The sequence below is a fragment of the Fusarium solani genome (genome assembly GCF_023522795.1).
Source record: "Fusarium solani strain SB1 chromosome Unknown bctg00000001, whole genome shotgun sequence".
Lineage (NCBI taxonomy): Eukaryota > Fungi > Ascomycota > Sordariomycetes > Hypocreales > Nectriaceae > Fusarium > Fusarium solani.
Genome location: NW_027072156.1, coordinates 1,559,485 through 1,580,208, shown reverse-complemented (window position 1 = coordinate 1,580,208; position 20,724 = coordinate 1,559,485). Strand labels below are relative to the sequence as shown.

Sequence of the window (20,724 nt, the reverse complement as noted above, 5' to 3'; positions counted from 1 at the left end):
GTTGCGAACGGGTCATGTCAATCTGAGAGATGGAAACCCCCTATTCCCAACGAGAAAACAGCAGAACTAACGTGTAAAGGGACATAAAATAGACATTCAAGAATAACTATGAACAGGTGAAATTGGCAAAAAAGCATCCTGCCTCTCCCACTGAGACTCCCAACAGCCAACTCGTAACGACGTTTTCAGTGAGTCGCGGAATCGGGAGCCTGGTCGACCTGAGTCGACAACACGTTCCAGGGGGGCAGAAAGGGAAGACTATATACTCGAATGGGATTTTTGTGCAGTGGATTGGATTTTTTGTTGTAGCGGCTGCGTCGTCAGAACATGTTTTTGTGCCATGACATTGTGCGGATATGTTGTCCAAGACTCGCATACCGGCTCTCCCGCTGTAGAAGGCGTAGAGGTATTATTACCCTTTCTCCTTTCTGTCAGCGTTAAAGCAGATATCGATCCGGCCCTGGATCGCTCCCCGAGCTTATCCTTGCCACTTATCCGACTTGGTAGCCTTGGTGGCACAAGTCTTGGGAACAGTATAAGAGCGGTTCGGGTCACGCTCCCACACCAGCGAGCCATCCTTCTTGATGTTGATGTACTTGTACTCGAAAGCCTGGCCGGCCTTGAGGGGAATCGTCACCTTCCACAGGGGGTTCGACGCCGTGTACTCGGAGGCGCTCAGGGAGATGGCCTTCTTGGTGTCCCAGCTGCCCAGGGCGTCGATGCTGCCGACAATCTTGATGGTGTCGCCATACTCGGTCTTGACCACCTCCTCAAAGGTGACGTCGACAGATGTGGCGATGGCGCAGCTTGTTGGGGAGCTAGTCGGTCCCCCGTCGGTGGGAGTTGGCCCTGTGGGAGTTGGCACACCGTCCTTGGGGGTTTGCGAAGGAGGGAACGAGGTTGCCGTGGCCGACGTGTATGATCCAGCGACTGTGCTTGATCCACAGCTATTGGGAACCGAGGGAGCACCGTTTGCCCAAGTTGGAGGAACAATGCCAGCTCGGCGTTCAGTGGCCGAGAGGAAAGCAGCATATGACCACGTCAGATCATCGGCGGACATGGGCGTACCATCGTTCTTGGAGAACTGCTCAGCCAGGGCGCCGTTCGGGCCCACGTACTTAGCAACAATGCTGACGTATCCGTCGGCGTAGGTCGAGACGGCGTCGATAATCTGCTTGAACGTGGTCGAGTCACTGGCATATGTGCCAGTGGAGACACTTGACACCAGGTCCTTGAAGAATGACAGAGATGTATCAGTCACAGTGATGGATCCCTTCTGCTTCCAGACGTAGACAGCATCGTACAGCTGCTCAGCCGCGGCGAGTGTGGTGAGGTACCAGGGGTTGCCGTTGTAGTAGACATCTTCAATGTATCTTCCAATTGCCAGAGCAGTTCCCTGTGCGATGCCCTTGTTGATGTTGTAGGAGCGGAAAGAGTCGGTGACTGCCTTGTGGTTGGCGAGGGCCTTGTCACTGCAGGGCTGGAAGGTCGCAGCATCACAGCCAATGCTGGGGTCAAAGTTGTGGATAGATGCGAGGATGCTGTTGGCGTCCTTGCCGGTGCGGCCATCGTTCACGTTGACTAGAAGTTGTGAGTAAACGACGTAGTGAAGTCTCTAGAGGTAAAACTTACTGTTGGAATCAACATATTTACCGTTCGAGACCCAGTAGGTCTGTAAGAAGCAGAGTGTTTGGGGCGCGATGTTGGAATAGCTGTCACTAGACTTGCCAAGAGCCTTAGCAAGGGCGCTGCCTTCGACGAGAGCTGTGATATGGATTAGCATCGCGACTGAGAGTATGACTTGGGATGGCTAGAGCTGACCTCGGTATTGGGCAGCAGTCGTGAAGAATGAGCTGCCCCTGACCTCTTCCCACAAGTCGAAGCCAGTTTGGGTCCTGTGGAGGTTAGCCTCTGTGGCAACGACTGCACAAGAGAACTCACCAATACTGAGCAACGTAGTTGAGATCGTTGCGAATAACGGGCCACACAATGTCATTGGCCGTAGAGGTGTAGCCGTTGGAGATAAGCCAGTTGGCATAAGTGATCATGGCTGTGGCTCGAAGGGCGGGACCGTCACGTTGAGGTCGACCTAGAATCTGTCAGTACCTGTGTAAGTCATGGCACGTATCTGTCGACTCACCCCAGCCACCAGTGTAGGGGCTCAGGTTGACATAGAACTTGGCTTCACCCAGGCCAGAGCCATCCGAGAGGGATCCAGAGGGGTTGGAGACACCCTGAAGCTTGGCTTGGGATGCAATGTACTCCTGGATGCGCTTCTGGAGCCCAGCATCGTACTGGTGCACGAACCTGTCGACAATGTACTTGAAGACAAGAGCAGCATCTCGAGTCCAGGTGTAAAAGTCTGACAGCTGTTAGTTGAGGTCATACATGTCAGATCATAGAACTCACAGTCAGGATCTTGGGTGTCTGGGGAAGCAATGACGATGCCAGCGGGAACATTCTTGGCGTGGCACCCTTCCGAACCAATGTTGCAAAGAAGCTGCTCGATGGCAATCGGGCTCTCGGACTTTATGAAGTCCTCGACACCAGATTGCCTCACTTGGATCTTATCCGCCGGTCTACCCAGAACGCTCTGAAGAGCGAGGGAGCCGAGGAGGAAAGCAGAAGACAGGATATACATGAAGGGCTGTATCAGAGAGGCTGTTGTGTTGACCGATAGGCTTGAGACTGCCTCGTCAACATCGATGAGGTCCATCGTGAGGATCTTATAGACGGCGGGCATGCCGGCCAGAGGTTCGAATACGGCAGCTCTCCACGTCCAAGTTGGTTAGATGCCGAATGGGGAGATGCGGAGACGCCCATGGGGAGTGATCGTGAGCCGTTGCGGGATAGCGAGGTGTGGTTCAAAGGGCCGAATGTTTAGAATGAGGCCGAGTAAACAGTTGATGAGTGCATACGATCCCCAGCCGTTATGGAAGTGGAAACCCGTGCTATAGTCGTCTTCACCTGGGGTATGCTGCAGGCGGAGAAATCATCGTCAACATCGACCCGTGGTGGTTTTTCTCTCTTCAAGCCATGGAAGCTCACAGCTTGTCCTAGGACGTCTCATCTGACTGTCTTGCGGCGGATAGCACTGAGACATTGTCTACAGTCAGAGGCCATGTGACGGCATGTTCCAGTGATGTTCAGTGATGGATGTGAGAGGGCAGAGCTCGGCAGCTGTGGAGGAGTGTGGGGTACCCGCCCTCCTTCACATGCCGCCGACCAAATCTGCACGATCTCATGATATTCATATTCAACCTGGAATATTGACAGGACAAGCCAGCATTAGTGGACGGATGAAATATTGCTCGGCTTCAAATGGCCGAGTGCAACACACACCAGCAAGGCACGGGGGCAGGCAGGTCAAGAATAAGCAAGACATGAGAACATCAAGGTCAGTTTACTCACTCGTCTCAAGCATGATGAGCAAACCGAGATAAAATTTAATAAAACGAATAAAAACTCATCACAATAAGAGTAACACATAAGAGCTCCTTTATGTACTTCTTATACTCTATTGATCATCTTTAGAAGGGGACAAGCCAACATGTTTGTACTGGTGTCTCTTTTTCCCTTGACCCGCGTGGAGGGATCGTTAGACTCCATGTTAAGCTTCACTGACAGCTTAGACGAGCTACCCTATGCATGCAAACCGTCCAGCAGGGGTCGCAGGTCCCATCCAATAACTCAAAAAAACGTGCTCATGACAGGCCCTTCAACAGGAGACTCCGACTTCAACTAGATGCAACCTAGTCGCATCTGGGGTCTCAGCACCGAGGACGGGCCGTAGATCGTGGAAAGTGCTTCTTTCTACTCCTGCCGAGGTGACATTATCCCCAGATTCAGGCCCAAGACCCGAAGCCATGCATCGTCACCAAGCGTCGGTCCGACGAAGTGATCAGCATCGTCTGGGGTTCAACGCAACCGGCAGGCCGGAACAACGGCGATTTGACAGTGACCAGTAAGAGGCCCTGCTTGACATTGCCCTCGAGCGAGGCTAGACCTTTGCCTGCCAAGAGTTAAGCATCTCCCGTGGTGGCAGAACGGTATCAACACTGACATCACGTAAAAAATGAATGTAAAAATCTAGATATGTAGGCAGACCATGGTTTTCCCCAACCTCACCGACCGACGGCCTCGGAAAAGGGGGGTGGAATATAGCGTCTCAGATGCAGCGGCCAAATCACTCAAGCCGTCTTGCGATAGCGAATGAAGCAGCCAGAAGCACCCGTTTACTCTTGGACCTGTCGATAGGATGATTGACACCATAGCAAGTTGATGGCTCCCTAGAATTATCGAGCTGCACAGCAATCGACCCTAACTCCGAGGAGAAGAGGATCGCTGGGCACAGATCCGTGATTGTAGAAGGAAAAGAGAAGGGAAAGAAAATTTCCTCGCGGCCTTTATAAAGGAAATTCTGAAGGCATATCACGTGACCATTGATCCGCTTCGCAGCCGCAAAGTGGTCCGTGCCAATTTCAAGCGCGTCTGCCTGCTCCATCCCGTCATTTCTTTATCGTAATGCAATGCATCCTTGATCAAACCCCGAAAGCCGCCTTCGCGTAACGATAGCAACGATGGACGCCGCGACGATTGAAGAGACGAACCGCATTCGAATCTCCCTGGGCATGAAGCCCTTGCCTGTCCCGGGAGCCGACGCATCGAATAAGCAAGAGTCCAATGACGCCGACAGCGATGGTGAAGTGGCCAGCACCCTTGAGAGCCGCCAGGCTCAGGCCTACGACAACTACAACAAGGCCATGGAGGCCGAGAATGCGAAGCGCAAGCGCGAAGAGAAGGCTGCTGCCATTCGGAAAGCGCGAGACCAGGCCCAACTCCATGCCGTCATCGAAGGCAAAGGTTTCGGAGAAGCTGAGGAGGGTGGTGATCTGAGCGCAAAGGACTGGCTCATGGGCCAGAAGAGGCGACAAAAGAAGATCGCCAAGACCAGGAAGCTCGAGGAGGAGTTGGCCGCGGCCGAAGCTGCTGCTGCGGCTGCAGTCCAGTACACCTCCAAGGACCTTGCGGGCATCAAGGTTGCGCACGACACGGCTGATTTCCTGGACGGAGATGATCAGATCCTTACGCTCAAGGATACCACAATCGAGGAGAATGAAGCCGAAGGCGATGAGTTGGAGAACCTGAACATGCGAGAGGCCGAGAAGCTTTCTGAAAGGCTTGACCTGAAGAAGAAGAAGCCTGGTTACAACCCTCACGACGATGAAGAGGGAGGTGAACGAAGTATTCTTGCACAATACGACGATGAAATCGGTGGCAAGAAAACCAAGAAGTTTACTCTCGACATGGATGGTGCCATCGCAGAGCTCTCAGACATTCTGGATAAACCGGCTGAAAAGGCGCGGAAGATCCAGAGTGTCAGTCTTGACGACATTGTTGGTAAGTTCTGCTCAAATCATGAATACCAAAATCCAGAACTAACGTGCCAACCCACAGGCGATACCCCTATTTCTTCAGACTACCTGGATCCTTCAAAGATCAAAGTCAAGAAGCCCAAGAAGAGCAAGAAGAACAAGGGAACAAGACAAAAGCCTGTTGATGAGGATGACATCTTTCCTATAGATACAGCGCCTGTGGACAGCAATGCCATGGATGTCGATTCCAGTAACGGCGCAGCTAGCAAGAAGCGAAAGACGGGAGACGATACTTTTGTGGACGACGATGATCTTCAGGCATCGCTCGCAATTCAACGAAAGAAGGCCTTGAAGAAGCGGAAGAAGACCAGACCAGAGGACATCGCCAAGCAGCTCAAGGAACAAGAAGATGAGCCGGAACACGCTGAGCAAGAGGAGGGAGGACTTGTTCTGGGCGAAGTGTCAGAGTTTGTGGCTGGACTAAGCAAGCCTGGTGAGAACGAAGAGCGCAAACCTCGCAAGCCAAAGACAGTATCAAAGTCACCAGAACCCGACGAGGATCATCCCATGGAGGACAACGCACACGAGCCCGAAGAGGAGAAGCCAGCAACGTCGGCGCTCGACGAAGTGGACGAGACTGGCGTTGAAGAAGAAAAGGCTGTTGGAGAGGGAATGGGCGCCGCTCTAGCGCTGCTACGAGAGCGCGGTCTCGTGGAAGATACACGTGGTGACACCGAGTACAGCAACTTGCGAGACCGAGAAGAGTTCCTGGCCAGGAAGCGACGTCTGGAGGAAGAGCTGGATGATCAGGCACGTCACCAGCGTGAGCGTGACCGCATGAGCGGTAAACTCGACAGGATGTCAGTACGTGATCGCGAGGAATGGGCCCGGCAGCAAAACACATGGCGCGATCAGCAACAATCGCGACGCATGGCCGAGCTGTTCTCATCCGGATACAAGCCCAACGTCGAGCTCAAGTACACGGACGAGCACGGACGAGCCCTCGACCAGAAGGAGGCCTTCAAGCATCTCAGCCACCAGTTCCACGGCAAGGGAAGCGGCAAGGGCAAGACGGAGAAGCGCCTCAAGAAGATCGAGGACGAGAAGCGACGCGAAGCCCAGAGCATGTTTGACGCGAGCCAGTCTGCCGGCATGAGCCTGGCGGCACAGCAGCAACTCAAGAAGCGGCGGGAAGCAGGCGTTCGACTTGCGTAAAAAGAGTATCGGTTATGACGACACAGGATTATTGGGAGTACTGCGAATAGTAATACCGGGCAATGGACAGTTTCAGATCAAAAAGGTGCTTTTACCCTTATTTCATGTGCTCACTGAGTTTGTTATTTCCTGCTGACACGATGTGAAGATAGCTACAGGTATGTGTGCCGTCTTGATTATCTACCTAACCACTCTGTCTAGGTCTATTTCGTGAATATCCAGGGAGTTCTGGATCCTGACATGCTTGCTACTTTCTACCACCAACAGGTTGCTCTCTCCTGTTTACTCTATCCCACTCCATCCCTTCGATGATTGTCAACGATATAGAGCTATACTCTTACCTTTCCGAGATCCAGTAACCGAGCATCTTGTCCTGATCCTCGGCCATCTCTTGTCTTAGATCATCCGCCGCCAACAACACAGCGTCCAGCTCCTCTTGCATAGCTGCTGCCTCGTCGCCCTTCTTCCCACGTTGGCTCTCGCCCTTGCTCGACGCCTCTCCGGCCGTATTGTAAGTGTGAAAGCGGCTTTGGTTGTTTATGTGAGAGGGCATGGTTGGTTGCTTGAGTGTAGACTTGGTGTGTCGAATGCTTGGGTGTAATACTTGTGTTGTATCCAAGAAGATCTGTTGAACCCATCGTACTGTACGGGCACTGTGCCCTTCTTATACCAGTGGTAGAAAGATATCATGAGGCAGGCCATTATCATTTCCATGAACTGTTGTACTTGACTATAGATGTGAATAACTCTGAACCAATGACTGAACGAAGGTCTGTGCTCAAGCTCAAGCTTCAACTCGTAGCTATGAACAAAGTCTTGAACTATGAACAAAACTCTCGAGCTCAAATCGGAAGTCTCTGATGCTGATTTCCTCTATAATGGTAACAATTACTATAAAGAAAAGAGAACGACGTTTAAAGAACAAGTTCTTGAATCTCCATGTTCTGTGCCATTCGAGCCATGTTTACACGCTCATCCTAAAAACGCTAACCCATCGTTGATTCAATAGTTACCCAAACTCCAAAGACAAAGAGCCGCCAACTCCAAAACAATCTTGAGAAAGTCGCAACCGCATGTTTAGAGGCTGACTTTTGCCCCGATGCCCTTGCCTCGATAATGTAGACTCTCGGTCCAGCTCCCGAGCCTGACAGTCACGTTGGCTACGGCGTCGAGCTTGAGCGTTCCGCCTAGCGCCTCCTTGAGCTTGCCGTAGCCCACGCTACCGGGGGACCATTCCACGGGGAGACGCGGAGTCTGGGATCGACCTGGTGTTGCTGGGAAGGGAGAGTCGTGGATTATCTGACCGACTGGTTCGGTGTGGTTGTAGAAGGCGGTGGCGTTGATGTGTTCGATATAAAGAGTGTTATACTGCAAAGGTGAGAGCAGGGTGAAAGTGGCTGTGGATGATAGGATGTGAAAGGTGGCATCGGCGATGAAGCGTGGCTTTTCGTTCTCATCCTCGCCTGGAATTCTTATCCGTGGAGTAGGAAGAGTGACGTTGATCTTGGAGAGAGCATCTCCGATAAGGGGTATGCTCGGGATACTCCCTTTGTGCGTTCTTGCTGTCAAGGTCGTGTTCTTGCCAGAGACGTAGTCTGATAGCAGCTTCCGGCCAACTTTATGTGCCTTGTCTCCTCCAAAACGGGTTGGATCCCAAGTTGCGTGGACGAGAATGTTTGTGTTCACGCCCTGACCGAAATCGACGTTCCTGGATACAGCCTCTCCGAGTACTTGGCCGTCATGGAGGATATGTATGTTGAAATAGGGGACCACAGCTGTGTAGGGCGTAGGGTTGGTGATGTTGACAAAGCCCTTCATCTGAACGCCCGTCTCCGAAGTTTCGACAATCTCAATCTCTCCAACCTGGGGATTGAGCTTGCTGAGCGTGTCTCCAGGAACTCCTACAGCCTGGTCAGCGATGGCTATCGACAGAGTTGCGAGGCACATCAAGGAAATACTTCAGCGTGTGTGTGTGATGGAGGACTGTGATCCTCGAGGGGGGTGCAAGAGATTACCACAACGAAGACGAACGTTTTACTGGAATCTTGCCCTCTGCGGGAACCTTCTTGACCGTCAAGATTCCGAGGACGGTCGAGACTTGGACATCGACTTCGGCCTTGATGTCGAGGATGAGATCCTCATCGCCGAAGAGTAGCTTTTGCATCACTTCGCTGAATACGTCGCCGTCAGTGATTGTCAAGGGTACATCGACTACTCTTGAGGTGATGTTGAGTAGGACTTCATCGTTTGCGTCGTCTTGGATCTTTGTGGAGTTGGCCTTTTCCCAATGCCGCAGGTTGAGCTCGCCGAGCTTGCGCTTCTCGTAGAACAAGTCCGCATTGGCACGGAGCTTCTCCACCGCTAGATCAACGTTCAGCTCAGGCGGAAGAGCTGCCAACACTTGTGTCGTTCCAGAGACCCGAGGTTGGCTGTTTGGGTCGTTGGCATCGGCGAAAGGATCTGGTAGCTTAAAGTCGACATCTGTTAGTGAGAAGTTGCGGATAAAGTTGTCGAATGATCGCCCTGGAAATTCGACGGGAACAGTAATGCTCTCGAGAATATTCGAGATCCATTCTGGAGTATCCGAATCATTGAGCTTCTTTCCGCGCACGAAGACCTGGGCTTCCTCGCCATGGAGGTAGCGATCCATAAAGTGGTCTAGGGGAGAGGTCTCTGAGTGAGGGCACGCTCGTGTAAGGGACTCTGGGATATCACGGATGACTCCCTTGGCGTCTGCCTTGACGTCCTTGTTGGCACGAATGTGAATGGGGTCGGTAATGGCGTCTGCAACACTGATAGAGGGCAGTGATGAGTCGCAGTTGGGAACTAGGACCTCAAACCCGAGAGTCGGGACTTCAAATGACACTGGGTAGTCATTGTGCACAGTCAAGGATACGTCTGCCTCAATCACTTTCCGTCCGTGACCATCTACCGGGCGATCGTGGAGATCGAGGCGTTCTATCTTGTAGTCGGGCATGGACGGAATCTTGTTGGCTGTGAGGGCATTAGTCGAGCTCTGAAGAAGGGAAGCACTTTTGGTTTGATTAAAGTAGGGTTTTCTGGCCCAAGTACAAAGAGGCAAAGGAACGGTAGAGAGATTGACCTTCAAAAACCATGGACTCAGCCACATCATGGGTTCCTAGAGGGAAGATGCCCGACTTGAGGTGAACCCGGGTCTTGCCCACCACCTTGAGTTGCTTCAACTTGCCATCCAACCAGTCGTTTGCGATCTTGCGGATGTCTTCGGCCTTGCCGGGGCTGACCTCAGCCACAAAGTCCAACTCATTATTGTGTCCATTCACAACATCGACAACCAAAGGTGGGATAACGGCGGTGCCGGCAAGAGCCTCGGCGTAGTCGGGGAGGTAGACTCGGACGGTTGTCTCCTTGGTCTCGAGCTTTCGCATAATACCAGTAACGGCTTTTCCGATGCGACGGGAGTTCAAGTTCTCGACACGCGAGCCGTCGAGGTAGACATTTGCACGGATTCGTGCTCGGATTCCATCGGTCGTGATATTCTCGATGGACAAGTTTGTCGGTTCGAGGACGGCGGCTTTCTCGGCATACTCTTTGACGGCGGGAGGAACGAGGAAGCAGAGGACTATAATAAGAATGACAAGGATGCCGAGGAAGGCCATGGCGATAATCGAAGGCCATCGCCATGATGACCGGGCGCTCTTATTGTCCTGAGGCTGAGGCTGGGCCGAGGGTTCTTCATGCTCGTCAACCTCGCTATGTCGATCATCGCGATCCCCGAGAAGAGGTGAATTCTCGGTGGGCTGTTCCTCCCGCGTTGGCGAGAGGAGAGGCTCGGTTTCGTCGGGGGCGGTCATGGTGGGCTGTTGTCGGTGGTGAGGCCGCCTAATGTAATGGGGCTGAGGTGCGCACAAGGCGCGTAAGTCGTAGAAGTGGTCGCGGCTATGAGGTAATCCGATAGATGCGAGGATGAAGTATCACAGACACCACGGAAGAGAGAATGGAAGATGATGAGCAACAACGTGATGGTGCAAGACAGTTGATAGAGGCAAGTTAGCACGGGCGACTCGTCATCGATGGTGAAGTCGCAGGGTGGGAATGGATTGATAAGGATGTGGGGAGGTACGGGGTATGATTGGTTCGCAATGGCCCGCGCCAGGAACAAAGCCCCACACCAAGCCCAAAGAGGAAAGTTCGCGTGGCGATTGGCCCTGGAGATCGGGGTTGGGGCCTGTTCCGAGCTCGGTGACCCTCCCTCAAGACCCTCTCATGTGAGGACGTCATATGGTGAGTGTTGCAAATATTGGATGAAAAGGTATAGTATGTAGTTGATGAAGAGTGATCCTAGGCCTCAAAATCCATGCCATCTCTGGTGTGTAGTAACCCAGCACTCAAGCTACTCTAGGGTTTCTGACGTCAGCGAGCACGTGACCCGGGAGATGGAATGAGTGAACTTGTTGAGCTCCCCATTCTTTACATACACCAAGAATGCTCTTTTCATGGACTCACTTTTCAGAAACTCCCCAGACACTCAGCTCATGTTTCTCACTCTTCCCTGCAACGTCTCACCGCCAACAAACAGGGACCTCATTGTCACTGCAGAGAGCGCCCTTGTCACCACATTAGCGTGCAGGTTAGTGGACCAACAGGGCCATCGCCATTGGAAATCCGGCTTCTCGGTGATGGCTCTTAACATCGCCCTCAAGTAAAAAGTGCCATTGAATATGAGAATTGTAATGTCCTTAAGATGCTGTATATAGTTTAAAAAGCTAGGAAAAGCTCTACGATTATGAAACAGCTGTGATAAAATATGACAGAAATTGTACGTTGAGTAAAAGATAAAAATGGGTCTTGATAGCTCTCGGGGTCCCTCATTGGCTAGAAGGCGATCCGCGGTCCGGGAGCTCGCTCTCTGCATGCAGCATGACTCTTCCAGCTGTTGGCTCAATAAAACTTCGTCACTCGATCTCGCATAAACTCTTTCAATTCTTTTCATTGATATATCTAGACATCTGATCTGTAAGTGCCATACTCCTAGAGACCATATAGACCTCTCACTGACCCCGCCAGCCCATCCCCTCACCATGAAGTCCACTGCTTTCCGAATCGCTCGAGGTGCCGTCAATGGCCTTCAGAAGCGAGCCTACTCACAGGCCACCACCCCGAGGCATCTCATGACCATTGCTGATCTGACTCCTACCGAGTTTGCCAACCTGGTTCGTGATGCCAACACCCGAAAGATTGCTGTCAAGGGCGGAGCTCCTCATAGCATGCTCAGCGGTGGCCTCGCTGGCAAGGCCGTTGCTATGATGTTCAGCAAGCGTAGCACCCGTACCCGAGTTTCTACTGAAGCTGCTGTGACTATGCTTGGCGGTCACCCTATGTTTCTGGGCAAGGACGATATTCAACTTGGTGTGAGTGGTTTAATTGTGGCCACAAACGTGGTTTAGTGCTAATACTCGATAAGGTGAACGAGTCCCTCTATGACACATCTGTTGTCATCTCTTCCATGACCTCGTGTATGGTGGCTCGAGTTGGACCTCACTCCGATGTCGCTACTCTTGCCAAGCACTCGAGCGTGCCTGTCATCAACGCCCTGTCCGATGACTTTCACCCTCTCCAGACCATTGCCGATTTCCTCACTCTGCATGAGACATTCCCGGCTAACAACACCACGGGAGCTAGCCTCGGTCTGAACGGTCTCAAGGTCGCCTGGGTTGGAGATGCCAACAATGTTCTTTTCGACCTGGCCATTGGCTGTGTCAAGATGGGCGTCGACATCTCGGTTGCCGCTCCCAAGGGATATGAGATTCCTGATGCCATGAGGCAGCTCATCAACTCTGCTGCTGAGGGCGTCATCTCTCCTGGCAAGCTCCTTGAGACCAACGTGCCCGAGGAGGCTGTCAAGGACGCCAATGTGCTGGTCACCGACACCTGGGTGTCTATGGGTCAGGAGGCCGATACCCAGAAGCGACTCAAGGACTTTGCTGGTTTCCAGATCACCAACGACCTTGCCAAGCGAGGAGGTGCCAAGGAGGACTGGAAGTTCATGCACTGCCTTCCTCGACACCCTGAGGAGGTCGCTGATGAGGTCTTCTACAGCCCTCGATCTCTGGTGTTCCCTGAGGCCGAGAACCGTCTCTGGGCCGCTGTTTGTAAGTATTCATCACAATCTTTATCAGACCCAACACTGACAATACCCAGCCGCTCTCGAGGGATTTGTCGTGAACAAGGGCAAGTTCTAAACGGAAAATGTGTACATGTCTGGTGTCTTTTTTGTTTCTACACTGGGTTGGAGGCGGAGCATTGGCGTACGAACAACAAAATAGTCATTGGAATTAAATCAACTAAACCAAATCCTTTCCTCGCCGGACGCCATGGGGCCGGGCCACCATCCATGATATCGTGACTTAGCCAGGGGGGAGCTGGCTGGCGTCGACAACCTCGTCAGCCTCCTTGACGATGGCCTCCTCGGGAGCCTCAGTCAGGGGTGATCGGGGCAGGGCCATAAGACCAGTGCGGGCAGACTCGAGAATGCCGAAGGGGGCAATCAGCTTGAGGAACGAGTCGATACGGGACTGTTTGGCGGAACTACAGAGAATGTCAGTATATTGAGAAAGAAGAGCAAGGGGTGGATGACGCACATCTCGACAATGCAGCTGTTGGTGCTGATATCGAGAACCTTGCCACCGAACTGGTGAGCAAAGTAGGTGATGGACTTGAGATGCTCGTGCTTGTGTCGGAGAGCCTGGCTGATGGCCAGCTTGCTGGGATGGAAGTCCTTGGCGGTATCCGACAGGCTGCGCTCAATGGCCTCGTGGGCGTAGTCGACCTCGAGGTCACCAGCAGCGATCTCGCGGTGGTGGGTCTGGAGCTCCTCGAAGTACTCGGGGCCAAGGATGTTGATCTTGCAGAGCAGAAGCTCACGCTGAACGAGGGCAGCGTTGGTGTAGTCGAGGACAGCCCAGACGGGGACGAGATCCTCAAGCTGTCGGCGGGCCTGCTCGACAACGCCGTCCTGGCCAGTGAGGACAATGGTCATGCGGGACAGGTCCTTGACCTCAGTGTTGCACACAACAAGAGAGTCAATGTTGAAGCCACGGGCAGCCAGGATACCAGAGACACGGGACAGGACACCGGGCTCGTTCTGGACCAGACAGTTGAGGATGTGGCGCTTGGGAGGAGCGGTAGAAGGGACCGGGGTCTCGTAGAGGATGTTGGAGACGGCGGCCTGAGCAGACCAGACTGGAGGGCTGTCGCTCACGGGCAGAGGCGCAGAGCGACGACGAAGGGCCTTGTAGGCGATGGCAGAGGTCGATGAGGAGCTATGCCGCACAGAGGCGACACCCCTCGTGGAGACTGCCCTGCAGAGGGACGCGGCCAAGGGCCGTAGAGAGGCCATCTTGAAGAGACAGGAGAACGGGATGGTTCTCTAGCCAGAACAAGATGCTTCCCAGAGGCGGTAGAAATAGCAATTGGACCGGCAACGGATGGATAGAGATCGTGACTCAAGGGGAGGAAAGGGAAAGGCCGAAAAAATCAATGGGCCACCGATAGGCCGGTGACCGGAGGAGGTGTGGATGGGGTAGACGGTCGGGGTTTGCGGGCACGGATCAGCTCAGCAGGGGGGGTTCCGCTGGAGCTTGTTATCGCAGCCCCGCGAAAGCGCTGAAGCCCAGCGGATGGATGGAGCCTTTTGCTGGTGAGAAGGCTGTTTGAGGGTTGATAGAGGCAATCTAACGGGTTTCTGAACTTTGAAAAATCAAATTTTTAGAGGTGACGCTGTCCATGTGACCGCACAATGGCTGCTGCTGTCTGGTCGCACAAATGCACAGCTCTCAATCCAACTGCCATCAGATTCCCCAGATCTGTCCACGAACCCATGCAAGGCTGCGCCACAGCAGCATGCATCGTCCAATGAGGGCACATTTGTTGCTCACCTTTCACACTGAAGCCTGTGCTCAATCTCGGCCTCAAAACTGCTGCCCGCTTTCAAGGGCGCCGGTTTCGCGCCGACGCATGTCTCGCACAGCCACGTGTGGCGAAAGGCTGGATGGAGGTCCGTGCACGAGACGACACCCTTTGTGAGGCTTTGGCGCCGGAGAAAGACCCTCGCCAACCAAATCAAACCAAACCAACCAGCCTTTCTTTTCGCATCTACGAGAACAGCTCCACTTCGATACACGAGCCCTTCGGTTACCGATTTTTTACAGACTCTCGAAGAATCGCATCATTACACGTCGACACGGATCGTTCGCAATAGATTCTTTTTTCTAGAGCTTTACAAGGGCAGACACGACTCGTGACAGACGGCCCAATCTCGTCCTGAGCACACACGTGCTTCGCGCGCCATGGATGATACCGAACGCCGAACGGTGAAGCGCTCGCGCTTCGACCAGACCGAACCAGAGCCCAAGAGGGCCTCGCGATTCGACCGCCGCTCTCGATCGCCTCCGGCGCGTCGATCTGAGCCCGGCAGGGACCGCAGCCCCCTTGGAAACGACGGAGGTTCTGATCCTAAAAAGTCACCTGGCGATGCCGCCGCTGCTGCTGGTGCGTGTGTTGTTGTGCTTCGCGGCCACTTTCGCGACCGCTTCTTTCTCCAAACTTGTGTCTAACCTGTCTCCCAGCTGCCGCTGCGGCTAGAATCAATGCGCAGCTCCAAGCTCGCAAAGGAATCCAACACGTCGATGTCCCTCCGATCAAGCCCGCCGAATCCTCCCCGCCATTCCCGCGCCGACTTCGCAAAGCTCCTCAAAGACAGCTCCTGCGCTCAACGGGGAGATGTATGTCGCAGATGGCGACTATATCCAGGACATTGAAGTGAACGACTTGAGGAACCGTTACCTCCTCACCAAGGGGTCCACGCAGAAAATGGTAAATACTCTTTGAAATCCACTGATCCTCCCAGACTCGCCATGTCGGATTGCCTCTTGCACTTTGAATCGAGGATATCATGCTTACACAGCTTGATAGCTCGCTTCGACACCCCTTCGTTGCTCCTGCTGACTCCCGCTTGATTTAGATTAAAGACGAGACCGGCGCTGGTACGCAATTCCTTTCACTGTTGTTGTAGGATTTCATGTTGACTTTGCAAGATGTCACCACTCGCGGCAATTACTATCCTAATAAGAGCATGGCCACAGCTGCTGTAAGTGTGCTTTCGTTCCGGGAGAAATGCCGCTGACAGTTTCATAGAACCCCCCGCTCTACCTTCACGTCACAAGCACATCCAAGCAAGGCTTGGAGTCGGCTGTCGCCAAAATCAATGAGCTAATTCAGCAGGAACTTCCCCAGCTCGTCGATGAGCGACGTTTCCGCCGCCGGGACCAGGAGCAAGTGGAACGAGACGAATTTGGACGAGTGAGAAACTACAGCCACTGTGTAAGATGGACAAACTGACATATCTTGCAGCGCAAATGGCCCGAAGAGAAGATCCCCATCACCCTAGAGCCTGTTCATGGATTCAACCTACGCGCTCAGGTTGTTGGACATGGTGGTGCTTACGTCAAGCACATTCAGCAAGAGACTGGATGTCGTGTGCAGATCAAGGGCCGAGGATCTGGCTACTTGGAAGCAGCCACGAATAGGGAAAGCGACGAGGACATGTTCCTCCATGTCACGTAAGGGAATCTCAATGGGTATCTCGACACAATTGGCTAACATGCTATTAGGGGACCTGATGCCAACATGGTCGAAAAGGCCAAGGAGCTCTGCGAGGATCTGATTGCCAACGTCAAGGAGCAGTATGAAGAATTCAAGAGCCGCCCCCCTCGCTATGGAGGTGACCGCTATGGAGGTGATCGTAATCATTCTCACGGCGGCTCTCACGGAGGTTCTCATAACTCCTATGGCGGCTCTCACGGTGGCAGCGGCTATGGTGGTTACGGCGCTGGATCTGGCGGGGCTTCCAACAATAGCCCGGCACCTCCTGGTGTCAACAGCCCAACCAATGCCGCCGACTACGCTGCTCAGTACGCCCAGTACTATGGAGGAGCAGATCCCTATGCGGCCTATGGCGGATATGCTAAGTGAGTACCCCTCTCTCAAGCCCCTCGTGTTGACTCAACACTCCAGTTGACCGATGCTAACCACGTTCTGCAGCTATGTCGCCATGTATCAGCAGTACTATGGAGCCCAGGCACAAGCTCAAACGCAGGGCCAGGGCTCTCCTGCAGGCGCTCCTGGGCAATCGGCTTCACCGCCTCCTCCGCCCCCGAGTGAGGCAGCTCCTCCGCCGCCTCCGCCGCCCAGCTCGGCGCCTCCACCACCTCCACCCTCCGGGTCTCCCCCTGCGGCTGGAGGGAGCTACGGCGCGGTATGTGGAACCCCGAGAGAGTGGGACTCCGTCCACTCTCGAGCAGCTCGAATGCATCTTGTGCCGCGTGCAGTAACTGACTAACATCTCCTTGCAGGTTCCCCCTCCTCCAGGCCTTTAAAGGGTGTGCCCCCTCCCTCCCCCCTCACAGATACGGCCACGGCCCTCCTTTGAAGAAAAGAAAGACTTGCTTGCTGGTGTTGGAATGCTTTGGTTCTGTACGTAAACGCTCCGGCTTGCATTACGAAAAAGAGGGCGTTGATTCAGGTTCTCGTATGCGAATTCTAGTTGCTCGGTACCTAGGGAACAGTCTCGGCGCGTCGTTTGGAATGGATGTCGCCGTGCAAGCTAGCACGCACCGCATTGCTCTCTAGTAGGTCGCAAAAGATTGTTTTTGAAATAACTATTACAGGTTGAGACTATCTATCTATCCTGACCATATCAACTTGATCCAATTGAGGGGTCGTCAAACTATGACGACCTAGGACGGTTAATCTGCTTAATATCATTCTAGTACTTGTAGTGAATCTGTAGACTTCATGGGAAGCGATTCGGACTGTTCGCATGTAGCTCGGTATGATTGAAGGAGTGTGGCTGGTGAGGGGCAGGTCTTATCGATAAGACCGACCTTTGGTCGCATGAGCACCATCGCAACTCCAACCTCTTTTGACCAAGACAAGACCATCATCATTGAACACGCAAAGACCACAACTCTGTGTCGTCCCCATAGTCGTTTGAGATCTGCAACATGGCAAGATGAGCCATCAACGATACCCCTCCCACGATCCCGTCAAGGAACCTCATTCCATCTCTCTCAAGGTCCTTCGGTGAGCTATGCTCCTGTCTATCTTACGCGGCTCCATGTGAATGCCTCGGGTCTAACCTGCAATGGTGCTACTCAAGACTATCACGCCCTTCGCTCGTCACCCAGTATCCCATCGACCCTCCCTCCTCGATAGGCGCGACTGTCAAGCCAGCCCCAGCTCCGGCATCGCTTGCTTACCGCTCCGAAACCACGTCGAACCCATCACCGTTCCTCCTCAGCCCCATCGTCAACCTTCCCGTGTCATTTGGCTCGGCATACGTTGGCGAGACGTTTAGCTGCACGCTCTGCGCCAACAATGACCTTCTGCCGGACGTACCCAAGAACATTCGCGATGTGCGCATCGAGGCCGAGATGAAGACGCCCGGCTTGGGTGCCGTCCAGCGCCTCGAGCTTGGCCCGCCCACCGACAAACCTGAGGTGGACCTCGACTCTGGCGGCACGCTGCAGAGGGTCGTCTCATTCGACCTCAAGGAAGAGGGTAACCACGTCCTAGCGGTGACGGTCAGCTACTACGAGGCGACTGAGACGAGTGGGCGTACAAGGACGTTCCGCAAGCTCTATCAGTTCATCTGCAAGGCGTCACTGATTGTGCGCACAAAGGTCGGACCTCTCAAGGCTGCGGCCGGCGACGGACAGCCGTGGCGGTGGGCGCTTGAAGCACAGCTGGAGAACTGCAGCGAGGACGTGGTGCAGCTGGAAAAGGTGGTGCTGGACACAGAACCCGGGCTGCGGTACCGCGACTGCAACTGGGAGGCGAGCGGGAGCACCAAGCCGGTGCTGCACCCGGGCGAGGTGGAGCAAGTGTGTTTCGTGGTGGAGGACAGCAGCGGCACCGGGACGTCGGGCGGCGACGTCGAGGTGACACCAGACGGGAGGATTATATTTGGGTCACTGGGCATTGGCTGGAGGGGCGAGATGGGCAACCGAGGATTCCTGTCAACCGGCAAGCTGGGCACGCGAGTGGCACGGTGAGGGCGACACGGCAGAGACAAACCTTGGCCCGGGCTCTCAACTTGGAACCATCAGGACAATCCCGTGATCTCGTTCTACTGCCTGCGAGTTGTGCCGCGGCGCAGACGGGTTCACGCACTGCGACATTCAGGTCTCGGATTGTCAGCAACACGGCACAAGAATAGCACAACCGCTAGGAGAGAGGTCGCAGGGATATTGAAGGATGCAAAGTAAAGGCAAAGCACCGGCCAGTTTCCGACAACTTGGTCTCAATGGCATATTGACTGTCTCGAACCTTAACTAGAGGCTCGGGCAGGGAAGACAAGGGAAAGGAAACGGCAGGGGTCACGTCACGGCCGAGAGATGGGGGAGTGGACACAAGGTTCACCAAGGTCAGTTGGTGTGAGACATGGGGCGCTCTCTCTTTCTTTTTTTGGGGATATGTGAGTCTTGCTTGGGTCTGAGTTTCGATGGATGTCAAGGACATTGTCAAGGACAGGGTCTCTCTCGGGGTTTCTGTCAGTTGTACATGGGCATATAAAAGGATGGATGGATGACTGATGTCGAGCCAGAATAACTGGGGATGGATGGTACGTCGACGACGGGAGTTGAAGGCAGTGGTGAGCCCACTGCCGGGTTCACCCTCGTCAGCCGTCCCAAACCACCGGCTGCTGGTATTGGGTGATATGATACGAAATAGACAAGCCATGACGCGTGCAGCAAGCAGCATGGGAATCTGGGGACTGCAGAAGACAAGGCCATGCCATGCCATGCTTAACAATCTATCTACTCCATAGGTGGCCAAGAATAGAATAATATTACCACAGATATTATGCGACCTGTCGTGCGTCCCGTCTCAAGCTTGATCCCACGTCTCTGGACCGGGTTTCCCAAAAGGGATGCAGCAGGAACACTGAGCAGGGGTTCTGGCGGTCATGGCCATGGTGGGAGACAATGTTTGCCTGCCTGTAGATCCTCTTCTCTCCGCTGATCACATTGTTTCTACCCTGAGCAAGAAAGTGCACAACTCGAGAGCCGGAGACTGGGATATCCGTAAGGGCACTGACTCGCCTCCAACGGTGCGGCGGCGATCTACCAGGGTGAGCAAACACCAAGCGAAACAGGGCCTCACACTAAGATCTCTGATACCCGCAAGGGAAGGGAACCAAAGGGTAACACACGGTCCAACGTGGAGAGCGACCTGAAACAAGACGACGCGATGGATATCCGACGCCGATCAGCGAGGCAGAGATATGCATAGTGGTTTGCTGTGATCGGAAACTGGGCGCAGCCACGATCTTGAGGCGCGCCGTCTTGTGTCAGGTAGACAGAGGTTGAACAGAGTGCTTGAGCGCACCTCATGCGGAGACGTGCATGAGCATGATTACCCAGACGGGCGAACAGAGTGCTCTGATTAGCGCAGTGCAGCATGATGAGCAGTTTTGGGTGAAGCACAAGGAATCAAAAAGAATGCTCAAGGGACAAAAACCACGTGGTTGATCCAGCAAGACACACAGCTTGGTGGACCATGTGTGGTGGTCCTCTTGGTGCAAGATGAGTTGTCAGTGTCCAAAATACACTGACTTATCAGCACTAGATAGAGGGTCGGGAGACGTGGCTCACTCAACCTGGAGAGGATGGCCTGGTCAGTCATCTGGTCTGGCTGCTATGGCACACAATCCAATCTTTCGAACAACACCATGGCGCGCTTGGTAGGCGGCCAATCCGATTACCGACTGGCGTCCAAAGATGAATAGGAGGCGTGCGCGTGCCTGTGGCTCCACGAGGTCGAGGCCAATTGAGGCGTCAAGGTGACGGACGGGATGGCAGTGGGAGAGAGCCTGGACCATCGCATCGGGACAAGGGAGTTGCTCGTCTTGATGGCCCCAGGTTGTTGTTTCTGTCCCTGATATCCATACTGTTTCTTGTCTTCTGTTTCCTGGACCGGAGCCAGGCCGACGAGGGGATCAGATTGGCCGACAACACGAACCATGTACACAAACAAATCATCCATCCATGGGTGGAGAGAGTCGGTCTCGTTCTCGTGTCCTCGCTGCGCTGCG

General features: G+C 53.8%; 8 protein-coding genes across 8 annotated transcripts; 4 read left to right on the top strand and 4 right to left on the bottom strand.

The window, feature by feature from the left end:
* Positions 1-478: 478 nt before the first annotated feature.
* MRS44_002594 (uncharacterized protein) lies at positions 479-2,743 on the bottom strand (the record flags this gene model as incomplete). The annotated part of the gene is made up of 6 exons (XM_046273497.2): positions 479-1,581; positions 1,633-1,764; positions 1,822-1,895; positions 1,942-2,089; positions 2,141-2,362; positions 2,410-2,743. 6 exons carry the CDS (start codon positions 2,741-2,743, stop codon positions 479-481), a joined length of 2,013 nt encoding a protein of 670 aa, XP_046136705.2.
* A 1,837-nt stretch (positions 2,744-4,580) lies between these two features.
* On the top strand, positions 4,581-6,590 carry MRS44_002593 (uncharacterized protein; the record flags this gene model as incomplete). The annotated part of the gene is made up of 2 exons (XM_065622889.1): positions 4,581-5,400; positions 5,458-6,590. 2 exons carry the CDS (start codon positions 4,581-4,583, stop codon positions 6,588-6,590), a joined length of 1,953 nt encoding a protein of 650 aa, XP_065478961.1.
* Positions 6,591-6,927: 337 nt separating this feature from the next.
* On the bottom strand, positions 6,928-7,143 carry MRS44_002592 (uncharacterized protein; the record flags this gene model as incomplete). The annotated part of the gene is made up of 1 exon (XM_065622888.1): positions 6,928-7,143. The coding sequence occupies one exon, from the start codon at positions 7,141-7,143 to the stop codon at positions 6,928-6,930; it is 216 nt and encodes a 71-aa protein (XP_065478960.1).
* Positions 7,144-7,667: 524 nt separating this feature from the next.
* Positions 7,668-10,423, bottom strand: MRS44_002591 (uncharacterized protein; the record flags this gene model as incomplete). The annotated part of the gene is made up of 3 exons (XM_065622887.1): positions 7,668-8,547; positions 8,606-9,584; positions 9,694-10,423. 3 exons carry the CDS (start codon positions 10,421-10,423, stop codon positions 7,668-7,670), a joined length of 2,589 nt encoding a protein of 862 aa, XP_065478959.1.
* Positions 10,424-11,650: 1,227 nt separating this feature from the next.
* MRS44_002590 (uncharacterized protein) lies at positions 11,651-12,811 on the top strand (the record flags this gene model as incomplete). Its single annotated transcript, XM_046275175.2, has 3 exons — positions 11,651-11,980; positions 12,034-12,721; positions 12,771-12,811. The coding sequence occupies 3 exons, from the start codon at positions 11,651-11,653 to the stop codon at positions 12,809-12,811; spliced, it is 1,059 nt and encodes a 352-aa protein (XP_046136702.1).
* Positions 12,812-12,976: 165 nt separating this feature from the next.
* MRS44_002589 (uncharacterized protein) lies at positions 12,977-13,968 on the bottom strand (the record flags this gene model as incomplete). Its single annotated transcript, XM_046275174.2, has 2 exons — positions 12,977-13,157; positions 13,211-13,968. The coding sequence occupies 2 exons, from the start codon at positions 13,966-13,968 to the stop codon at positions 12,977-12,979; spliced, it is 939 nt and encodes a 312-aa protein (XP_046136701.1).
* Positions 13,969-14,917: 949 nt separating this feature from the next.
* Positions 14,918-17,005, top strand: MRS44_002588 (uncharacterized protein; the record flags this gene model as incomplete). The annotated part of the gene is made up of 8 exons (XM_065622886.1): positions 14,918-15,119; positions 15,226-15,443; positions 15,643-15,717; positions 15,765-15,929; positions 15,981-16,189; positions 16,241-16,597; positions 16,671-16,884; positions 16,982-17,005. The coding sequence occupies 8 exons, from the start codon at positions 14,918-14,920 to the stop codon at positions 17,003-17,005; spliced, it is 1,464 nt and encodes a 487-aa protein (XP_065478958.1).
* Positions 17,006-17,640: 635 nt separating this feature from the next.
* MRS44_002587 (uncharacterized protein) lies at positions 17,641-18,682 on the top strand (the record flags this gene model as incomplete). The annotated part of the gene is made up of 2 exons (XM_046268111.2): positions 17,641-17,711; positions 17,788-18,682. The coding sequence occupies 2 exons, from the start codon at positions 17,641-17,643 to the stop codon at positions 18,680-18,682; spliced, it is 966 nt and encodes a 321-aa protein (XP_046136699.1).
* Positions 18,683-20,724: the final 2,042 nt, after the last annotated feature.